The sequence below is a fragment of the Mus musculus genome, chromosome 7, assembly GCF_000001635.26.
Source record: "Mus musculus strain C57BL/6J chromosome 7, GRCm38.p6 C57BL/6J".
NCBI lineage: Eukaryota > Metazoa > Chordata > Mammalia > Rodentia > Muridae > Mus > Mus musculus.
In genome coordinates, this window is record NC_000073.6 from 14,210,678 (window position 1) to 14,234,451 (window position 23,774).

The 23,774-nt window shown below is 38.9% G+C and overlaps 1 protein-coding gene and 1 pseudogene across 2 annotated transcripts in view; both read right to left on the bottom strand.

The window, feature by feature from the left end:
- Positions 1-11,725: 11,725 nt before the first annotated feature.
- Positions 11,726-23,774, bottom strand: part of Sult2a6 (sulfotransferase family 2A, dehydroepiandrosterone (DHEA)-preferring, member 6) — a 32,468-nt gene continuing 20,419 nt past the window's right edge. The window contains exons 5-6 of one of the 2 annotated variants that reach the window (NM_001081325.2): positions 15,185-15,362; positions 11,726-11,912 (exon numbers count right to left, since the gene is read on the bottom strand). In NM_001081325.2, coding sequence (NP_001074794.1) covers positions 11,800-11,912; positions 15,185-15,362 — 291 coding nt within the window. In that variant the 3' untranslated portion in view covers positions 11,726-11,799. The remainder of the gene's footprint in view (positions 11,913-15,184; positions 15,363-23,774) is intronic. The other variant, XM_006540268.1, reaches the window with a different exon arrangement.
- Rpap3-ps2 (RNA polymerase II associated protein 3, pseudogene 2) lies at positions 15,803-18,139 on the bottom strand (annotated as a pseudogene).

Genomic DNA, 23,774 nt, shown 5'->3' on the forward strand with positions numbered 1-23,774 from the left:
GAATCCAAGAACACATCAAAACCATCAGTCACCATGATCAAGTAGACTTCATCCCATGTTTGGTTTAACATATGAAAATCCATTAATGTAATCCAGTATATGAACAAACTAAAAGGAAAAAAATCACATGATTGTCACCGGAGATGCTGAAAAAGCATTTGGAAGAATACATCAACCATTCATGTTAAAAGTCTTGGAAAGATCAGGATTCAAGTCATCTACCTAAACATAGTAAAAGCAATATAGAACAAACCAATAGACAATATCAAATTAAATGGAATGATAATTGAAGCAATCCCACTAAAATCAGGGATATGACAAGGCTTCCCCCTCTTCAAGTATCTGTTTAATATAGTACTCAAAGTTCTAGCTAGAGCAATAGGACAACAAAAGGAGATGAAATTGATAAATAAGAAGTCAAGAAATACTATTTGCCTATGATATGATAGTATATATAAGTGGTCACAAAAATTCTACCAGAGAACTTCTACACCTGATAAACAACTTCAGCAAAGTGGCTGGATATAAAATTAACTCAAACAAATCAGCAGCCTTCATTTATACAAATGATAAATGGACTGAAAAAGCAATAGGACAACAGCCTTCACAGTAGTCACAAATAATATAAAATATCTTGGGGTAATTCTAACAAAACAAGTGAAAGATTGTTTTTCTTTAGGGTTTTACTCCTGTGAACAAACCATAATCAATTCAACTCTTATGAAAACAAAATTTGATTGGTACTGGTTTACCGTTTCAGGGTTTTAGTTCATTATCATCAAGAAAAGAACATGGTAGCATCCAGGCATTCATGGTCCAGGAGGAGCTGAGTGTTCTACCTCTTCATCTGAAGAATACCAGCAAAACACTGCTTCCAGGCATCTAGGATGAGGATCCTAAAGCCCACACCCACAATGACACCCACTCCAACAGGGCCACACTTTCTAATAGTGTCACTCTCTGGGCCAAGCATATACAAACCATTACAGTCTATATGACAAGAACTTCAATTTTCTCAAAAAAGGAATTGAAGAAAAATATCAGAAAATGGAGAGATATCCCATGTTCATGGATTGGTAGGATTAACATAATAAATATGGTCATCCTACCAAAAGCAATCTACAGATTCAGTGAAATCCCCTTCACATTCTTCAAAAGATACAGAAAAAGCAATTCTCAATTTCATATGGAAAAACAAAAATTCAGGATTGTGAAAACAATTATTAACAATATAAGAACTTCTGAGGGAATCCCCAGCCCTAACCTCAAAGGGTACTACATAGCAATTGTATCAAAAACTACATGGTATTAGCACAGAGACAGGCACCTTGATTAATGGAATAGGATTGAAGACCCCCAGAAATAAAAACACAAACATATGGACACGTCATCTTTGTCAAAGAAGCCAAAAAATATTCAATGGAGAAAGCATCTTCAATAAATATTGCTGGTCTAACTGGCAGTTGCTATGCAGAAAAATGAAATAGATCCATATTGTCACCTTGCACATAGCTCAAATCCGATTGTATCACCTAACTGAACATAAAACCAGTTACATTGAATTTAATACAAGAAAAAGTAGGAAAGAGAGTCAAACTCATTGATATGTTAGGGAAATCTCTTAAACAGAACTCCATCGTCTCAATATCTAAAATCAAAAATTGATAAATTAAACCTCATGAAACTAAAAAGCTTCTGTAATCCAAAGGACATAATCAATAGGATAAACTTGCAAACTGCAGATTGGAAAAAAATTCTTCACTAACCCCACTGCCAATAGAGGGCTAATATCCAAAATTTATAAAAACAAAAACAAAAACAACAACAACAACAACAAAAAAAAAAAACAACCCCAAGAAAATAACCTCCCCCAAACCAAACAACCCAATTAAAAAATGGGGTGTAGAGCTAATCAGAGAATTTAAACCAGAAGAATCTCAAATGGCCATGAAACACTTAAGGAAATGTTCAAAGTTGTTAGTGATCAGGGAAACACAAATCAAAATAACCCCGAGTTTCCTCCTTAGACCAATCAGAATGGCTAAGATCAAAAACTCAGATGACAGCACATGTTGAGAAGGATGTGGAGAAAGAGGAACACTCCTCCATTGCTGGAGGGATTGGAAAATGATACAACCATCTGGAAATTATCTGGAGTTTCCTCAGAATAATTAGAAATAGATCTAGCTGAAGACCCAGCCATACCACACTTGAGCATATACCCGAAAGATGCAGCACCATGCCATAGGGGCATGTGCTCCACTATGTTCACAGCTACCTTATTGTAACAGCAAGAAGCAGAAAACAATCCAGATGTTGCACAACAGAAGAATGATATAGAAATTGTGGTTCACTTTCACAATGCAGCTATTAAGAATGAGGACATCATGAGTATTGCAGGAAAATGGATGGAACTAGAAAATAATATCTGAGGGAAATAACTCAGACACAAAAGTACATGCATAGTATGTGCTCACTAATATGTGAATATTAGCCAAAAGTACAGAATATCCAGGATATAATACATAGAACTTATGAAGGTTAACAAGCCAAAGGGCCTAAGTGATGATTCTTTAATTGTACTTGGGAAGGAGAAGAAAACAATTATGGGAGCAGAGGAAGGGACCTGCATGGTAGAGGGAAGGGGAAGGGGAAAAGGGGAACACAATAAGATATCAAGGAGGGGGAATAGGAGAGAAGCCCTGAAGGCCAGCAGACAGAATGGAACTATGCAACATTGTGGGTGGGACCTGGGGGAGACCATCTAAAATGTAACTATAACCTGGTAGGTGATAGAATCTCAAAGCATTTCCACCAAAATTAGGATCAAAGCAAGGATGTCTCTCTATATACCTACTATTTTTAATACTTGAATTTTTAGCTAGAGCAATATGATAACTGATAGAGAACAAGGGGATATAAATAGGAGAGAAAGAAGTCTCTTTATGTTCACACATTATGACTTTATATATACACAAAACCCTTAAAATACTCTCAAGGAAACGTCTATATCTGATAAACCCTTACGGTGAAGTAGTGTGGTCCAAACAGAACACAAAAATACAATAGACTTTCTATATACAAATGGATTAAGAAAGAATTGGGGACTCAATACCTTTCACAATTGCCTCAACTTATCTTGGGGTACATTTAATCAAGCAAATGAAAAACATGTATAAAAAACAAACAAATCAACTGTAACATTTGAATGAAGTCAGGAACTCCTATGGAAGAGTTAGGGAAAGGATTAAAGGAACTGAAGGGGATTGCAACTCTATAGAATACAAACAAGGACAACTAACCTGGATACCTGGGAGATCCCAGAGACTAAGGTAACAACCAAGATCATACAAGGGATGGTATGAGGCCCCCAGCACATATGGGGCAGCGGACTGCCTTGTTTGGTCTCAGTGAGAGTAGATGTGCTGAATCCTGAAGATACTTGATGCCCCACAGAGGGGGATTCCTAGGGAGCATCCTTTAAGATGCAAAGGGGCTAGGGGATGAAGAAGAATTCTGTGAAGGAACTATGAGGTGATAGACACTGATTCATTTTAAGAGTTTTATATGATGGCATCCAGTTAGACCAGCATCATTTGTTGAAGATGCTTTCTTGTTTCCATTGCATAATATTGGTTTCTTTATTAAAATCATATGTTCATAGGTTATAATTTTCCATCTAGGTCTTCTATTCGATTCCATTGATCGACCTCCCTGTTTTTATGTCAATATCATGCAGTTTTTATTCCTATACCTCTATAGTACCACTTGAAATCAGGGATAGTGGAAACTTTGTACCCTTCACAAACTCAAGTGCACATAGATCAAAGACTACAACATAAAACCAGACATACTAAGACTGATAGAATAGAAAGTAGGAAATAGCTTTGAATATATTGGCACAGGAGACAGCATCCTGGACAGAACACCAACAACTCAGCCACTTACATCAAGGATCAATAAACAGTACATCATGAAAGTGAAAAGCTCTATAAGGCAAAGGATACCACCAAAGGACAAAATGGCAGCCCATATGTGACAGAGGGGTGATTTTCAAACTATATAAAGAATGCAAGAAACCAGACATCAACAAGCCAAACAATCTAATTTAACAATGGGTTTCACATCTAAACAGAGAATTCTCAACTGTGGATAATGAAATAGATGAGAAACACTTGAAGAAATTCTCAACATCCTTAGCCATCAGGGAAATGCATATAAATATGTGCTGCACCAACTTCAGTAGAATCCGTGAGACAAGTTCCACAAACTGAGGAGACTTCAAAAGAAGGTGGTCTCCTGGTACTGGTTGTGGAAATCTTGGCCAGAGCAATATATTGAGCCATAGTTTTCATGGCAATTTATCTGCTTTGTTTTCTTTTATTTCTTTTCTTATTTACATGTTCCTGGTAGCCTATGCCAAGTTCTTAAGCGAGAATAATGGGTAAGAACTCACCCCTTGAAATGGGGTTCACTAACATGACCTTACCTCTGAGGAAACCAATGCTTTACTTTGCAAATCATTTACAAAATTATATAATAGTATTATGACAGATACAAACTTTCCCAACAATAAAATTTCATATGGCTACACTTGTGTTATCTCAGGTGGGCTTTGGTATATGGTAAAGAAAGTCTTAAATATAAAGATTAAAATAGTTTAAACTTATGCACTGAATATTTATAAACAATCAGACATTAAACAGATCAGGTATTAAACAATATTTGTCCATAGAGATATATTAACCTGCTCTTGGAAATATGCCACTAGCCTTGGATTACTGCCTCACTGAAGAAACACTTTCAGAGTTGTTTTACTAGGATGCTTTCTATTAATCATGATGTTACCTGTTCTGTTTGTGATTCACTGTGTACATCTTTTGAGAGCTGTAATGTTTGCTTGATTTTTATGCTTTACTGTGCCAAATAATAATGATGGTATTTGTGATCATTTCATTGAACATATCTTCTAAGAGTTGTAATATTTGTTCATTTAATGTATAAAAAACTATGCTTGAGAGCTGCAAAATACACTCAGATTCAAACTGCCTCTGTGTTTGTTTCTATTTGTCACTGATGAACCTTACCCACCTAGCTTTAAGGACCTTCATTCCAGGACCTTCACCCCATACCTGACTCACATGGTCCTTGGAAAATATGACTCTGAATTTTTATTTTATACGTTTTAGTATGGCTAAGATCAAAATACCAATGACAGCTCATGCTGGCAAGGTTGTAGATCAAGGCAAACTCCTCCATTGCTGATGTTTGGGAGCACAAACTTGTGTAGTCACCTTGAGAATCAAAATGGCTAATTTTCTCAGAAAATTGAGAATTGACCTACTTTTAGATCTAACTATACCACTCTTGGGACTATACTTAAAGGATTCTCCATCCTACTACAAAGATTCTCTACCATACCACAAGGACACTTGCTCATCTATATTCATAGCATCTTTATTCATGTTCACCAGAAACTGGAAACAACTTGAATGTCCTTCATCAGAAGAATGGATAGAGAATATATGGTACATTTACACAATAGAGTATTATTCAGCTGTTAAAAAATAATACGAAAATATCAGACAAAAAGATGGAGCTAGGAAACTCATCCTGAATGAAGTAACATAGTCCCAGAAAGACAAACATAATATGTACTCAGCAATAAGTATATTTTATCCATAAAGTACAATATTATCATGGGAAATCCAGACTCAGTGAGGCTAATAAGGAGTGCTTGAGGCAGAGATATGTGAATCTTATCAGGAAGGGGAAATAGAACAGATAGGCTTGGTGCACTGGTGGCTTGTGTGGATCAGTGGGACTATGGAGAAAGAAAGGCAGATATAGCAAGAGTACTGGGGAGAAAACTGAAATTTTAGTGCACTTTGGGGTCAAGTCAGAAACTTAGATCAATGAAAACTCTCAGAAATCTATTAAGGTGACCCTACCTAAGACACGTAGTAATGTGGTATATGGAACCTAAACCAGCCATCTCTTGTAACCAGACAAGTCTCCAATTTGAGGAATTGGGACACCACCCCAACCACAAAAAAGTGGATTAAAATTAGTCCTGCCTGCAAGACATGCTGGGGTAAAGGTAGCACAGAGTGAAAGTGGCCACACTGAGAGCAGATAATCAATGATGACACCAACTTGAGACCTAGGCCATGAGAGGCAACCCACCTCTGACACTGCATGGAGTGTCAAAACTAGATGCTAGATGGCCCAGTGACCTAGGGTAGAACCAAACATGGCAGCCCTACCACCCCAGATATTCTGCTGTGCTTGTAGACAGGAGCATGATTACTATCAGAGAAGTTCCAACCAGCAACTGATGGAGAAATAGATCGAAAAATATCTACAGGGAATTATCATGGAAAAGCTTGTTGAATCCTACACAGAAGAAGGAGAGGAAGGGTTGCAGGAATCAGATGTGTCAAGATCACCACAAGAAAACCCACAGAATCAATGAACCTGTATTCATTGTTGTTACAGAGACTGAACCTACTATCAGGAAGCCCTCATGGGTCTGCTGTCGGCCCTCTGCATATATGTTATGGTTGTGTATCTTGGTAATCTTGTAGGACTCCTTACAGTGAGAGTATGGTCTCTCTAATGCTTTTGCGTGCTTTTGGGAGCTGTCTCCTCCTACTAAGTTGCCTTATCCAGTATTAATATAAGGAGAAATGTCCGGTTTCATTGCAGCTTAATATTCCATGTTTGAATGTTATCCCTACTAGGCTTGCCCTTTTCTGAAGGGAAACAAAGGAGAAGTAGATTGGAGTTGGTGATTTGCAGGGGAAGAAAGGAGGAAAAACTAAGGTTGGGATGAAATATATGAGAGAATAAATAAAAACTTTTAAAATGATATATCTTAGATTGATACTAACCACCCTAGGAGGAAATGATATATTATAACTATGGAATCTGCTTCAGAATGCCTTTTTAAAAAAACAGGATATATTAAAAATTAACCCAAATCGGTTAAGCCATTTTGTAAAAGGAGCTGCAGTTATCACTTGGTGTCTAAGCAGAGGTACTGCTCTTATAGAGGACCTAAGTTTGGTTCCTAGAGCCCTTGTTGGGTATGTGTGCATGTGCACGTGTGTGTATGTGTATATACATGTAGAAATAAATGTTTTCTAAAAGTAATTTTAAAAGTGATCTCTGATTCAATGAAAATAAAAGGGTCCCTCAGATTTTTAAATTTTTATTAATTACTTTTTCATATGTCTATGTGTGAATGGGTTGGTGCATTCTACCATGCATGAATAGACGTCAGAAATAAACTTGCAGGATGAGTACTTTCCTTTCATGCAGGTCTAGAGAATCTAACTCAGATACACATGATTGGCCAAAATCATCTTTACCAGCTTAGTGATGCTGCCTGTGCCAATAGTGAGGGGCAGGTTCGCATTTACCCTGTGAGACACACTGTAGCCCACATTGTAGAAAGGAATCTACATAAACATGCTCACCACATAGCCACTGAAAAAAGTTTGTTCTGAATTTTTAGCTCCCACAAAACTGACCCAGATAGCACTAGATAAGATCAAAGTTCAAACTAACTTTATTCCATTTTACAAGAAGGGAATCACTTGGAAATGGTCCAGATGCCTTTGATCCCAGCAAACAAATAAACAATAAAGAGAGCATTCTGTTTATTTTTTCCTTTTTTTATTAGATATTTATTTCATTTACATTTCCAATGCTATCCCAAAAGTCTCCCTCACGTTCCCCCACCCACTCCCATTTCTTGGCTCTGGCATTCCCCTGTACTGAGGCATATAAAGTTTGCATGACCAATGGGCCTCTCTTTCCACTGATGGCCGAGTAGGCCATCTTCTGATTCATTTGCAGCTAGAGACAAAAGCTCCGGGGGGTACTGGTTAGTTCATATTGTTGTTCCACGTATAGGGTTGCAGACCCCTTTAGCTCCTTGGGTACTTTCTCTAGCTCCTCCATTGGGGGCCCTGTGATCCATCCAATAGCTGACTGTGAGAATCCACTTCTATGTTTGCTAGGCCCCGGCATAGTCTCACAAGAGACAACTATATCTGGGTCCTTTCAGCAAAATCTTACTAGTGTATGCAATGGTGTCAGCATTTGGAAGCTGATTATGGGATGGATCCCCGGATATGGCAGTCTCTAGATGGTCCATCCTTTTGTCTCAGCTCCAAACTTTGTCTCTGTAACTCCTTCCATGGGTGTTTTGTTCCCAATTCTAAAAAGGGGCACAGTGTCCATACTTTGGTCTTCATTCTTCTTGAATTTTATGTGTTTAGCAAATTGTATCTTATATCTTGGGTATCCTAAGTTTTGGGCTAATATCCACTTACCAGGGGGTACATACTGTATGAGTTCTTTTGTGATTAGGTTACCTTACTCAGGATGATGTCCTCCAGGTCCATCCATTTGCCTAGGAATTTCATAAATTCATCCTTTTTAATAGCTGAATAGTACTCCATTGTGTAAATGTACCTCATTTTTTGTATCCATTTCTCTGTTGAGAGGCATCTGTGTTCTTTCCAGCTTCTGGCTATTAAAATAAGGCTGCTATGAGCATAGAGGAGCATGTGTCCTTCTTACCAGTTGGAACTTCTTCTGGATATATGCCCAGGAGAGGAATTGCAGGATCCTCCAGTAGTACTATGTCCAATTTTCTGAAGAACCACCAGACTGATTTCCAGAGTGGTTGCACAAGCTTGCAATCCCACCAGCAATGGAGGAGTGTTCTTCTTCCTCCACATCCTCGCCAGCATCTGCTGTCACCTGAATTTTTGATCTTAGCCATTCTGACTGGTGTGAGGTGGAATCTCAGGGTTGTTTTGATTTGCATTTCCCTGATGATTAAGGATGTTGAAAATTTTTTTAGGTGCTTCTCAGCCATTTGGTATTCCTCAGTTGAGAATTCTTTGCTTAGCTCAGAGCCCCATTTTTAATAGGGTTATGTGATTTTCTGGAGTCCACCTTCTTGAGTACTTTATATGTATTGGATATTAGACCCCTATCTGATTTAGGATAGGTAAAGATCCTTTCCCAATCTGTCGGTGGCCTTTTCGTCTTACTAACGGTGTCTTTTGCCTTGCAGAAGCTTTGCAATTTTATGAGGTCCCATTTGTAGATTCTTGATCTTACAGCACATGCCATTGCTGTTCTATTCAGGAATTTTTCCCCTGTACCCATATCTTCGAGGCTTTTCCCTACTTTCTCCTCTAAAGTTTCATTGTCTCTGGTTTTATGTGCAGGTCCTTAATCCACTTAGATTTGACCTTAATACAAGGAGATAGGAATGGATCAATTCCCATTCTTCTACTAGATAACCAACAGTTGTGCCAGGACCATTTGTTGAAAATGCTGTCTTTTTTCCACTGGATGGTTTTGCTGCCTTGTCAAAATCAAGTGAGCATAGGTGTGTGGGTTCATTTCTGGGTCTTCAATTCTTTTTTTTTTTTAATTTATCTACTCTTTTTTTTAAAATATTTTTTATTATTACGTATTTTCCTCAATTACATTTAGAATGCTATCCCAAAAGTCCCCCATACCCTCCCCCCCAACTTCCATACCCACCCATTCCCATTTTTGGCCCTGGCATTCCGCTGTACTGGGGCATGTAAAGTTTGCCTGTCCAATGGGCCTCTCTTTCCAGTGATGGCCAACTAGGCCATCTTTTGATCTTACACGCGTTCTCGCGACCAGCCAGGAAGAACGCAACAAACCGGAATCTTCTGCGGCAAAGCTTTATTGCTTACATCTTCAGGAGCCAGAAAGCAAGAGAGCAAGAGCTCTATTGCTTACATCTTTAGGAGCCAGAGCGCAAGAGAGCAAGAGTGCAAGAGTGCAAGCGCTTTATTGCTTACATCTTTAGGAGCCAGAGCGCAAGAGAGCAAGAGCTCTATTGCTTACATCTTTAGGAGCCAGAGCACAAGAGCAAGAGAGAGAATGGCGAAACCCCGTCCCTTTTAAGGAGAATTATCCTCCGCCTAGGACGTGTCACTCGCTGATTGGCTGCAGCCCATCGGCCGAGTTGTGGTCACGGGGAAGGCAGAGCACATGGGGTGGAGAACTACCCTTGGCACATGCGCAGATTATTTGTTTACCACTTAGAACACAGGATGTCAGCGCCATCTTGCAACGGTGAATGTGAGGGCGGTTCCCTACATTTTGATACATATGCAGCTAGAGTCAAGAGCTCCCGGGTACTGGTTAGTTCATAATGTTGTTGCACCTACAGAATTGCAGATCTCTTTAGCTCCTTGGATACTTTCTCTAGCTCCTCCATTGGGGGAGGGGGGAGCTGTGCTCCATCCAATAGGTGACTGTGAGCATCTACTTATGTGTTTGCTAGGCCCCAGCCTAGTCTCACAAGAGACAGCTATATCAGAAAATCAAATAACTCCATTAAAAAATGGGGCTCAGAGCTAAACAAAGAATTCTCACCTGAGGAATACCTAATGGCTGAGAAGCACCTGAAAAAATGCTCAGCATCCTTAATCATCAGAGAAATGCAAATCAAAACAACCCTGAGATTCCATCTCACATCAGTCAGAATGGCTAAGATCAAAAATTCAGGTGACAGCAGATGCTGGCAAGGATATGGAGAAAGAGGAAGACTCCTCCATTGTTGGTGGGATTGCAAGCTTGTACAACCACTCTAGAAATCAGTCTGGTGGTTCCTCAGAAAATTGGACATAGTACTACTGCAGGATCCTGCAATACCTCTCCTGGGCATATATCCAGATGTCCCAACCGGTAAGAAGGACACATGCTCCACTATGTTCATTGCAGCCTTATTTATAATAGCCAGAAGCTGGAAAGAACCCAGATGCCCCTCAACAGAGGAATGGATACAGAAAATGTGGTACAATTACACAATGGAGTACTACTCAGCTATTAAAAAGAATGAATTTATGAAATTCCTAGGCAAATGGATGGACCTGGAGGGCATCATCCTGAGTGAGGTAACCCAATCACAAAGGAACTCACACAATATGTACTCACTGATAAGTGGATATTAGCCCAGAAACTTAGGATACCCAAGATATAAGATACAATTTGCTAAACACATGAAACTCTAGAAGAATAAAGACCAAAGTGTGGACACTGTGCCCCTTCTTAGAATTGGAAACAAAACACCCATGGAAGGAGTTACAGAGACAAAGTTTGGAGCTGCGTCAAAAGGATGGACCATCTAGAGACTGCCATATCCAGAGATCCACCCCATAATCAGCTTCCAAACGCTGACACCATTGCGTACACTAGCAAGATTTTGCTGAAAGGACCCAGATATAGCTGTCTCATGTGAGATTATGCCGGGGCCTAGCAAACACAGAAGTGATGCTCACAGCAAACTATTGGATGGATCACAAGGCCCCCAATGGAGGAGCTAGAGAAAGTACTCAAGGAGCTAAAGGGATCTGCAACCCTATAGGTGGAACAACAGTATGAACTAACCAGTATCCTGGAGCTCTTGACTCTAGCTGCATATGTATCAAAAGATGGCCTAGTCGGCCATCACTGGAAAGAGAGGCTCATTGGACACAGAAATTTTATATGCCCCTGTACAGGGCAACACCAGGGCCAAAAAAATGGGAATGGGTGGGTGGGGAAGTGGGCGGGAGGGTATGGGGGACTTTTGGGATAGCATTGGAAATGTAATGGAGGAAAATACGTAATAAATAAAAAAAATCACCCTCACAATTCCACAACAGGATTTATTCTATGACCGCATTCAAGATATAGCACAATAGGAACATAAACATCAGTGTTCTTATAATATTCAAAAGTTTTGATAACTTATTCCCATGGGAACATGCCTGGTGGAAAACCAACCATTTTGTCCTGGAACACTTTATCGAAGGCTTCAGTTTGGGCTACTGTAAAGTGATTTTTCCAGTCCCCAGTTGTGCCTGTAAAATGTGAAGAAGATGCATAGGTGGATTAATAATGGTCATAACACTGCTTTGGCTCCTCCCATCATATGCTCTTACCATTTGTTTGATAATGATCACACAGTTAATAAATCAAACTACCATTTTCTGTAGAAACATTCTTAAGTCCTGAAATCATATATACAGACTTCTCCCTCTGTGAAAATTATGTCCCACCTTTTCCTCTCCCACCCTATATGGCAGACAATCTAACTAAAACAACACTGGATTGACCTTTTTATATATCCAGATTATTCTTGCTTCCCATCAAACCTGTTCCCATCACTATATGCAACTCAACAGCGTTTACTATCTCAATGATCCAAAACAGACTTCAATTGTTATGTCTACATTTTAGTATTTACTTATAGAAGTTCTTCACAGCGTGCAAGCAACTTTTAAAGAGTATCTTAAAATAGTTTATACTCATGTTTGTGTAGGTTCTCATGAGTGCTGCGTATACACACAATTATGAGCAGCATTTCATCTGTCTTGATTTTCCCCCTAGATACAGGAGACCAAGCTCCTCCCAGCTGAGGACATTACAGGACTTCTGTTTCACTCAGCCATGGTGTACTGTAATGAATAAAGTTCTGTATAATTTCAGCCCCTGTCCTTTGTAGCTCTGTCTTCTCTGATCACACACTGGTTTTCACCACTCCATTCCAGAAGATCTTTAGTTTGATCCTTAGAGATTGTCCAACTGCTCATGCTGTGTTGTATCTTCTTTTATCTCAGAGGTCTACTACCTGTCATATAATTACATCTTGCTCTTTGTCTCCTGATCAATGACACTGTAACCTTCTCTCTCCATCTTTCCTCCATTTACAACCCAGCAGACCCCATCCTTGCTTTATTTCCAAAGTGTGGCATTGTGATGTTTACCATGCATTTCTGCTTTGAGTATACACTCAGACTATGCATCTAATATAATTAAAAAGAACATGTTTCTGAAATTACTAAATGGTTCATTTTGCAAAAAGTGCCAGATATATAGGACATACTCAGTGTGGGATTTTCTTTTACTTAATGTCTGAGGAGATGAGAAAGGTATAGGAAGTGATCCTATTTTGCTGAGGGAAACTTATTTTATGAGATGTCACCCAGTGTGAAAGTGATGGTTATGTATTTTAAACCAAAAAGATTTACAATAAAAATCATGATCTTCTTTATCACTTTACTTTCTTTCTGTATCATCACATAAATTAATTTTAATTCCCCAGAGGGCTGTATTAAAGAAAATATAAAGGATTCATAAAAATATAAACCACTGATAGAGCACATTCAAATATTATATACCATTAATTGATATGAATATAAAAGTGTCATCTTATAAGATGGATACCTATCAGTATCCATTTCTACTCTCAAGTTCCTTTTTTCTTTATTATTAGAACATGGTTTCTTATTATTTTCCACACATATGTTGATCCTGATAAGCCAAACCAGATAGATGTTGAACTTCAAGAATCTCAACAAATTCAATACAGCTTCCCAATGGAATAAATTAGTCTATTTGGAAAAACCACATCTTTGGAGGTACACACATGGTGTTCTAATCCAGCTAGATGCAAATCCTATGCACCTTATAGATGTACATGTATTTTCATTGCTTCTTTCCAAAAATCTCTCCAAACTCTTGTGTGTCAGATGTCAGGATAACCCTAATAGGTGGCGTCGATGCTCAGTGTAGAGGAATGCCAGGTCGAGGAGGCAGGAATAGGTGGGTAGGGGAGAACCCTCAAAGAGGCAGGGTAAGGGGGATGTGATGGGGATTTCTGGAGGGGAGACCTAGAAAGGGGATATCATTTGAAATATAAATAAAGAAAATATCCAATAAAATAGGATGAATTTTTTAAAAGAAAGAAAAGGAAATTCCTCACAGTTTTGGATGCTGGAGGTCTCAGGGCATTGTCCAGACATTTGTGGGTTTTTTGTTTTGTTTGTTTTTTTTTTGGCCTGCAGATGGCAGGCTTCTTCCTCTGTCCTTATGTCACCTTCCTTTTGTGTCTTTGATACCAGTGAAAATGATTAATGGCTCAAGTACCGAGACCAGTAAACATACACTGTGAAGTAATGAGGGCTGGGAATTTTGAAGTTTTCCAGAAGATATTTCCTACATATGTCTTGATTGCAGCATTGCCTTTACAAAATTCTTGTCAACCAAACAGTGGGTGAATGACCATAAACATTTCTCTCGTCTGCATTTCCTGCAGTGGTAAATAGGGAATTAGAATGACTACCATTGCTTGTGGAAAACTATTGCTTGGAGGTTAAAACCAGATTCATCTCACCAACTTGAATGATTGAGAATAAAAAAAAATGGCACTAATCTAATAGAGGAATTGAGAAGACAAATATTATCTTTATATATTTTATCTTTCAAAATTATTTCCAGACATATCCATTTCATCATCCTCTATAATGAAGTAGTGAAGCAAGTGGGTAATGAAATTGGTGTCCTGCATCAGTGACCTGGTTTCCAGAGGTATATGGCTTACTAGCTATGTGTCACACTAGAATAAGAAAAATAATCCCCAAAATAAAAGTTGTTATCAAATGTAAAAAAAAAAACATATGGTACATAGAATCACTAGGAAAATTAAATTACAAAGGACTAATGAAGACTGATCAAGTATTTTGATAGAATTATATTATAATTACTGTATATATGTATGTATGCATGCATGTTTGTAAGCATGTTTCCTTCCTATCATCTATTCTACATGACAAATTAACAGAGCGTCTTCATTCCTTTAGGTATTTAATAACAGATTTTTATGTTCATATACTGCTTTACATTTCCCAAATTTTGACTCATTAAAGGAAATCTAAGAGCAGACCACTTCTCTTAGGTGAGATGTTCAGTTCTAGTGCAGAGAAATAAATATGTCTCCACAGAGTCTGAAGTTCAGGAGTCTGAGGGCTTCTGGCAATAGTCAGAGGCCTTGGGCTTTAGCATACAGGGAACTTTACAATGCCTCATAGAAACATGACTACTTTCCCAGTTTTTCATTGAATTTATTGGACATGACTATCTCCAATCCCAAGTTCGTCTCCCAGAATAAATCAACTTTTCAGTGTTTGAAACCTACATCTTCTGCATAAAAATATTTCCCTGTAAAGTCTTTGAGAAGCTATCACTGATGAGCAGTGACTCTCAGTATATTTCCAACAACGACTTAGAGATTCATTGGCATAACGAGCCCTTCACATGTTCTGACATATTCTGAAGCTAGATGATCTCTTACCTTTTCTCATGAGCTTCAAGCCATTAGTAATCTGATCTTCCTTAATGAGACTATAATTGGACATGTTGTTTTCTTTCATGGCTTGGAAGGAGCTGTACTTGAGGACGAGATCCAGCTCATCTGGCCCTAAATTTTTCCCTAGGAAGTCACAGATCTTCTTTATGGTTCCCTTTGCATCCTAAAAGAAGAAAAAGAAATGAAGGCGAAAACAGAGAGCTCTGAGAGAACTAATGCAAAGGGATCTATGGATGAGGATGAGAAGAGAGATGTGAAGAAAGGACATCAGCAAATGAGAGAGCATGAATTAGGTTTAGGCAAGAAAAGGCAATGGAACAGCGGGAGGAAGGACTCACACTCAACATTTATATATTGAATGGGATTACAATGTGTCTGACCTCTGGTCTCTAAAAGACAGAGACTGGGGTATCATTTTAGGGAAGAGAAAATATTAGAGACAGGGTCTCATAGAACCAAGGTTAAACTTTGCTTTGCAGAGGATAATGACCTTGAATTTCAAACCCTCCTGTCTCCCCGTCCATAGGGCTGAGGGCACAGGTGTGAGCCAACACACTCACTAAGTGTACTGAGATTTTTTTCTTTTTCTTTTTTTTTTTTATTTCATAAAAACTTAGTTTATTTGAAGCATTTCTCACTAGTTAGGCCACAGAGCACTTAGAGTAAATCAGTTGCCATCCAAAAAGAGGAAACTCCTCTCCAGTAAGTTTCACTTTCATAAAAAGCCAAATACTTGATTTCAGTAAGGAAAGAAATGTACACAGAAGCAGCAACATCCAATCATGGTCAGCTGCTGTATCTTTTCTTGAGTTCTTCAACAGAATCTTCCTTCAGTTCTGATTTTTCTAAGTGATTGAATAATACATTTGTGAGCTTTCTCTCAGGTCCTGACATAAACATCACCACCATATCAAACCTTTTCAGTTGAGAAAATCTTTCTTGGACTTCAAAGATGAGAGTTGGCTTTTCCCTCTTAGTGTAAAGTCATGTAAAATTGTAATGATTTGATTGAATACACTGGTTTTAGTTTTTTCTGCTTTTTGGGGGGGGGGGGTGTCGAGACAGGGTTTCTCTGTATAGCCCTGGCTGTCCTGGAACTTACTCTGTAGACCAGGCTGGCCTCGAACACAGAAATCTGCCTGCCTCTACCTCCCAAGTGCTGGGATAAAAGGCATACACCACCACTGCCCAGCTTCTTGTTTTTTCTGAAGCAACTTGGGATAAAAAGATGGTTCAATTTTCTTTAAATACTGATACAACATCTCTTGGGAACTTCTCAACTGTCTGAAATCAAACTCGAGCTGGAAGTAGTTTGCAGAAACTGGAGGCAGAACTGCATTGGACAACTGACCTGTCAGCTGCTCTAGCCTCAAAGAGGACTTCTCATTCACAGTCTGACACACACCTTGCTTCAGGTCCACCTTCGAGACAGGGTTTCTCTGTATAGCCAGGGCTATCCTGAAACTCACTTTGTAGACCAGGCTGGCCTCGAACTCAGAAATCTGCCTGCCTCTGCCTCCCGAGTGCTGGGATTAAAGGCGTGCGCCACCATGCTGGACTAACAGTGTCTTTCAAATTGCCAGTTTCTTCAATAAAAACCTTCTTGAGTGCTTTAGGTAACCTAAAATGAGGATTATCTACAGGTTTCACCACACTGTGTCTCAGTGTGTAGCCAAGAAAGACATCACTCCAATGTCCTTTCTCAATTAATTCCTTTTAACTTCTGGAAAGCTCAGTCACTGCTTGTTAATTTCCTGGTTCTAAAGTAAAACAGTTTCAAAATCTTGCTTGGCCACATTCATCTTTACCAAAAATGTCCTTGCGGTTCCACTTCTGGCAAACACTTTTGAATGTGAACCATATAGTAAGATAGCTTGTGTGCAGTCTCTTTCAGATTCATATTTCTGAATCTTGAGATGGCCATCACTCTGTTAGATGGAAATAGGGTGTTGGTGCTGTCTGCTGCTATCCCTCGGGTTGTAGAGTTCAGTTGCTTGCTCATATTTCCTCTGTTTGAAAAATCCATTGCCCAGGTCTTTGTCTGCAATGGCCTTCTGCCTGCCCCGTTGATCTTCAGTGGGTTTTCCTCGGCTGCACCTGGCTTAATCATGGCAGCAGCTTCTTTGGGACATGAGTTCTCTTTGGATGTTAAAACCTGGTCAGTTTTCCTAAGTTCATTTGTTGCTCCAAAGTTGTCTGGTTCCAGTTCTAACACTTTCTCATAATCTTTTCTGGTATCTTCCAATTTTTGCTGAGCAAAACCGAGCAGCACTTTGTCTGCTGTAAGCCTTGGTGTGACTCCTGTTTAATGCAATGGCCAAATTACAGTCAGACTCAGCAATAGCAAATTTTTTCAGTCTTAAGTAAGTGGATGCCCTGTTTGTTGTCAACATGGGATTATAGGGATAGATATCCACGCCTTTCGTGGAGCATTCAATGGCTTCGTAGTATTTTCCTTGCTTGAAGTACCTATTATCTTTTTCTTTTAGAGCAAGAGCTTCGGGAATCCACACAAATGCTGTCTTCTTCTGATTCTGACTCCTAGGACACAGATACATGGAATGGTGTGGTGCTATCTTCTTTGTTAAGCTCATCAAAAATCCATATCAAGTTTTGCCCAGGCATCATAATCGAAGGATTTTATTCTTTGTGTGTGTGTGTGTGTGTGCATGTATGTGTGCATGTGTGTGTCTGTATTTTGTTCTCTGTTTTTTGTTGTTTTTTTTTTTGTTTGTTTGTTTTTAAAGAATCTTTAGCTTTACTTTTCTTCTTTTTTCTAAAATTCCCATTTCCAATAGGAGGTAGATTCTCAGGAATGCCACCTTGTCTTCTCAGCTCCAGCTCCTTCTGCTTCATGTCCTCCTCCCAGTGCCATAAGTCCCTCATGAACTCTTGCTGCTCCTCTGCACTGTGCTTCACCTGGAGCTGCAATTCAACTGCCTTACTTGTCAAAGTCATCATGCCCTGCAGAGTCAGCTCAAGGGAGACACATATCAGCCTACACCATGGCCGGAGGTCTGCCGAGTTTTTTTTCTTCTTGTTTTTGTTTGTTTGTTTGTTTGGTTGGTTGATTGATTGATTTTTTTATGGACAAGGTTTATCTCTGCAGTCTTGGCTGTCCTGGAACTCATTTTGTAGACCACACTGACTTCAAACTCAGAGATCTGCCTTCCTCTACCTCCCAAGTTCAGGGATTAAAGACATATGCCACCACTGCCTGGCAGAGATTTTTTTTTTCTTAAAATAGGGCCTCAATATTGAGTTTTTGTCTTGTGCAATAGAAGGTGTTATGGAGACCACTGTACCTCAAGCTCACAGAGACCTGAAATCCATCTATCTGGCTTTTTCCTTCCAAGTGCTGGCATTGAAAGTATGTACAACCATACCTAACCTGGACTGGGACATTTAAAGAAACTTATAGAAATGCTGCTAGACAATGATCAGGGCAAATGAAGACACTTTCACAAAGTCCTAAGCAGAGATTAATGTTTGTGCCAGATAATACTGTTTGCTTAGGCTAACTGAGAGCAATATAGATTTTACAACAGTTTCATAGAAATGTTCTCAATATTTATTACTTGAGAGTATTTCTGAAAGATTTTGTTTTGAGTAAGCATTTCAGGTGGGCATCGCATTCAAAATTTTTCTGTCTCAGTTCTCTAACTGTTGCAATGATATCTGTATACTAACACAAATAGTTTAATCCTAGGAGACAGCCATTACAAGGCAAAATCTTAGAACACCAAACATTGGGCACTGAATACTAGGCCTCAACTTGTGCCCATGAGCTTTTTTTGATTTAAAACTTTCTTTTAATATTTATCACATTCCCACTTAGTATTCCTTATGAATGTAAACCATCATGACAATAACTGAAAAGAATGTGCTGAATAGTCAGAAAGGAGACTTATGGGAATGTGCACTGTGTGCATTACACAGCTAGTTAGGGATCCTTTCTAGTGAAAACTGAATTTCATGATGATTAAGTGCTAGATTCTGTATTTGAGAAAAATAGAGCAATGAAAGTTTTGTTTTCTAACATTTAAACTTTATGCTTCCTGAGAGTTAACATTGAGGTCAAATTATTTTTGAATAATTTCATCTTCATTTTTTGTTTGGTTGTACTTTAATATTTTATTAATAATTATTTTTCTCCATCCCTTCAGGATGGAAGAAGCAGGTAGGATGACAGGAGTACTTCCCCTTTCCCTCTGCTTTTCTACATTCCATGCCCAAGTCTCATTTTTCACTCTCCAGCAGAAAACCTGTGCCAGCACTTCCCTTCTCTAGTGGGGACAAAGATCATGCCCTCCTTAGGTTGATCTCTCCACTCATTGCTTTACCCAGTCCCCAAATTCAACACTTCCTGGTAACTCAAATACTACTCTGGTTGGGAACCTGGTAGACTATTAGCAGATAGATCTTCACTTTTACCCACGTGTCTAAAAGTCCAATCACCCAGTCTCATACTTATCTCTGAAGCAGAACACCAAACTTTGGGGGGGGGGGTGAATTGCTTTGCCCCAAGACCCAACTCCAGAATGCACTCCCAAGGAAGCTGCAGAACATTATGACAGATAAAACAATTAGGTTACACCTTCAGATCTTCAACTCTCCCTCCATTCTTCAAATCCAATCCCTGAGTCTCATCCCCACCTCTTTATCCATCCTTCTGCTGTGGCCTCTTCTCACTATCTGGCCCCATTCCCTGCAGATTGACTAAGCAGGTCCTGGTGAACACCCTGCTTTGCTTCCTCTTGTGAAGTCCTTCTGTTGTGTCCAGCCCATCTCCACTCCTAAATCTCAGATCCTTCAAACCATAAACACACCTTATCTGGCACCCCAATGTAATTCCTACAGACAATATAGAGCCACTTCATTCCCCTACTAACCAGAAGTGAGAGAACAAAGCTCCCATCCAATAAACACAAGACCAGATATCAGCACCTAGAATTATTGTCTTCCTAATCTAAGATGCCTAAATGCCAATGTAAGAACTCAATTGATAACAACCAAGACAATACATCTCCATAAGAGTCCAGCAATCATGACATGTCAAGTCCTGAATATTTCACCATAGCTGAGGCACAAGGAAAAATACTTAAAACAGCTTGTATGAATATGATAGCAGTCTTTTCAAAGGAAATGAATATATCCCTTAAAGCAATCTATGAAACCACAAACAAAAAGTGGAAAGAAATGAATTAAACTGTTTTACACCAGAGTAGAAATAGAAACAATTCAGAAAATTCAAATTGAAAGAAATCTTAAAACCAAAATTTTAGGAACTCAAACAGGTATCTCACAGTCAAGCTTCACAAACAAGTACAATAGGTAGAATAGAGACCTTTAGTTATTGAAGACATGATAGAAGAAATAAATACATTAAAGAAATTATTAAATATAAAAATTTCTGGCACATAATATCCAGAAAATATGGTTTACTACAATGAAAAGTCCAGATCTACGAATAATAGGAATAGAAGAAGGAAAGGAAAACCATATCAAAGGCATAGAAAATATTTTCAAGAAAATAACAGAAAAACTACTAACCTGAAGAATGAGATGGCTATCGAAGTTCATGAATCATGCAGAACACCAAGTAGATTGGACCAGAAAAGAAAGTCCCCTGAGCACATAATAATCAAAACATTACATGTACAGCGCAAAATATGAAAGGATGTGCAATGGCTAGGATGGGGGGGGGGGGGGTTCAAGTGGGACAAGCAAAGGAAGACAAGGTTGTGGAAGGGAGTACAGGGAAAGACAGGTAAAAATAAGAAGTATGTGAAACGTAGTATTGAAACCTAGTACAGTGTAAACTTCCTAAAATCTATGCATATATCAAGGTGATCAAAGTGCAACTCCCAAATAATGGCAATCTTCTGTCACAAAGGAAGAAAGAATAGAAAAGTCTAGTACTAGGATTGGTTTACATTTAATTGAGTAGTCCACATGAGAATCCCTCCCAAAAACCCCAGACTAAGCTAAGAGTAAAAGTTACTCTCTACAAACAGACAGCAAGCTCCCATTGCTAAAGATAACACCTATACAAATTACTGAATGTAAAGATGTCAATCTGATCCCTACAAAGAACCACCACTCTTACATTCTAGTTACTTTAGTACAATAAGGCACTCTTCATGCTCCACAAAGAGAATTATTAACACCATGCTACATACAAATCTTTCTATCTATAGTGCAGTACTGCATGAGATATGTAAGGTCAGTCATGATTAAAGTCTTTTGGGAATAAGCAATAACTGATTTGACTTAAGTCCCATTGCATGAGATGGAATCCATATATGAAATTGCTTAGGTGACAAAGGATCTTAGACTAGATTACCCAGAGACCTACGGTAAAACCAAATAATCCTCTTTAAAAGGAAAAAGAAAAAAAGGGGGATAAAGTGGTTCCTAATAGTATTCGGCTATATCCATAGAACAGTGCCTTGACTGTATATCATCAGAGATCCTTCCTCTTGCAGCAGATGTGGACAAATATAGAAATTTACAGTCGATAAACAGGCTGAGAAAAAGTTAGGGAGACAACACCCTTCACAATAGTCACAAATGATATAAAATAACTTGCTGTGACTCTAACTAATTAAGTGAAAGATCTGTATGATAAGAACTTCAAGTCTCTGAAGAAAGAAATCAAAGAAGATCTCAAAAGATGGAAAGATCTCCCATGCTCATGGATTGGCAGGATTAATACAGGAAAAAGGCTATCTTGCCAAAAGCAATCTACAGATTCAATTCAATCCCCATCAAAATTCCAACTCAATTCTTCAACAAATTAAAAAGGGCAATTTGCAAATTCATCTGGAATAACAAAAAACCTAGGGTAGCAAAAACTCTTCTCAATGTTAAAAGAATCTCTGGTGGAATCACCATGCCTGACTTAAAGCTGTACTACAGAGCAATTGTGGTAAAAACTGGATGACACTGGTATAGCAACAGATAGGTAGACCAATGGAATAGAATCGAAAACCCAGAAATAAACCCACACACTTGATTTTTGACAAGGGAACTAAAACCATCCAGTGGAAAAAGACAGCATTTTCCACAAATGTTGCTGACTTAACTGGCGGTTATCATGTAGAAGAATGCTAATTGATCCATTCTTATCTCCTTGTACTTAGGTCAGTAGATCAAGGAACTCCACTTAAAACTAGAGACACTGAAACTTACAGAGGCAAAAGTGTGGAAAAGCCTCTAAGATATGGGCACAGGGGGAAAATTCCTGAATAGAACCACAAGGTCTTGTTCTGTAAGATCAAGAATTGACAAATGGGACCTCATAAAATTGCAAAGCTTCTGTAAGGCAAAAGACACTGTCAATAAGACAAAAAAAAGCTGCCACCAGATTGGGAAAGGATATTTACCAATCCTAAATCAGATAGGGAACTAATATCAAGTATATATAAAAAAATCAAGAAGATGGACTCCAGAAAATCAAATAACCCCATTTAAAATGGGGCACGGAGCTAAACAAACAATCCTCAACTGAGGAATATTGGATGGCTGAGAAGCACATGAAAAAATGTTAAACATCCTTAATAATTAGGGAAATGCAAATCAAAACAAACCTGAGATTCCACCTCACACTGTCAGAATGGCTAAATCAAAAATTAATGTGACAGTTGATGCTGATGAGGATGTGGAGAAAGATGAGCACTCCTCCACTGTTGGTGGGATTGCAAGCTTGTACAACCACTTTGGAAATCAGTCTGGAGGTTCCTCAGAAAATTGGACATAGTACTACTGGAGGATCCAGCAATACCACTCCTGGGCATATACCAGAAGATGTTCCAACTGGTAATAAGGACACATGCTCCACTATGTTCACAGAAGCCTTATTTATAATAGCCCAGAGCTGTAAAGAACCCAGATGTCCCTCAACAGAGGAATGGATACAGAAAATGTGGTACATTTACACAATGGAGTACTAACCATCTATTAAAAACAATGAATTTTTGAAATTCCTAGACAAATGGATGTACCTGTAGGGTATCATCCTGAGTGAGGTAACCAAATTCCAAATGAACTCACATGATATGCTCTCACTGAGAAGTGGATATTAGCCCAGAAACTTAGAATAACCAAGATACAATTTGCAAAAATCATGAAACTCAATAATAACGAAGACCAAAGTGTGGATACTTCTCCCCTTCTTAGAATTTGGAACAAAACACCAATGGAAGGAGTTACAGAGACAAAGTTTGGACATGAGATGAAAGAATGGACCATCCAGAGACTGTTCCACCTGGGGATCCATTCCATAATCAGCCACCAAACGTAAACACTATTGCATACGCCAGCAAGATTTTGCTGAAAGGACTGTGATATAGCTGTCTCTCATGTGTCTATGCCAGTGCCTGGCAAACACAGAAGTGGATGCTCACAGTCAGGTATTGGATGGAACACAGGGCACCCAATGGAGGAGCTAGAGAATGTACCCAAGGAGCTGAAAGGGTCTGCAACCCTATAGGTGGAAGTACAAAAGAACTAACCAGTGTCCCCAGAGCTCATGTCTCTAGCTGTCTACGTAGCAGAAGATGGCCTAGTCTGC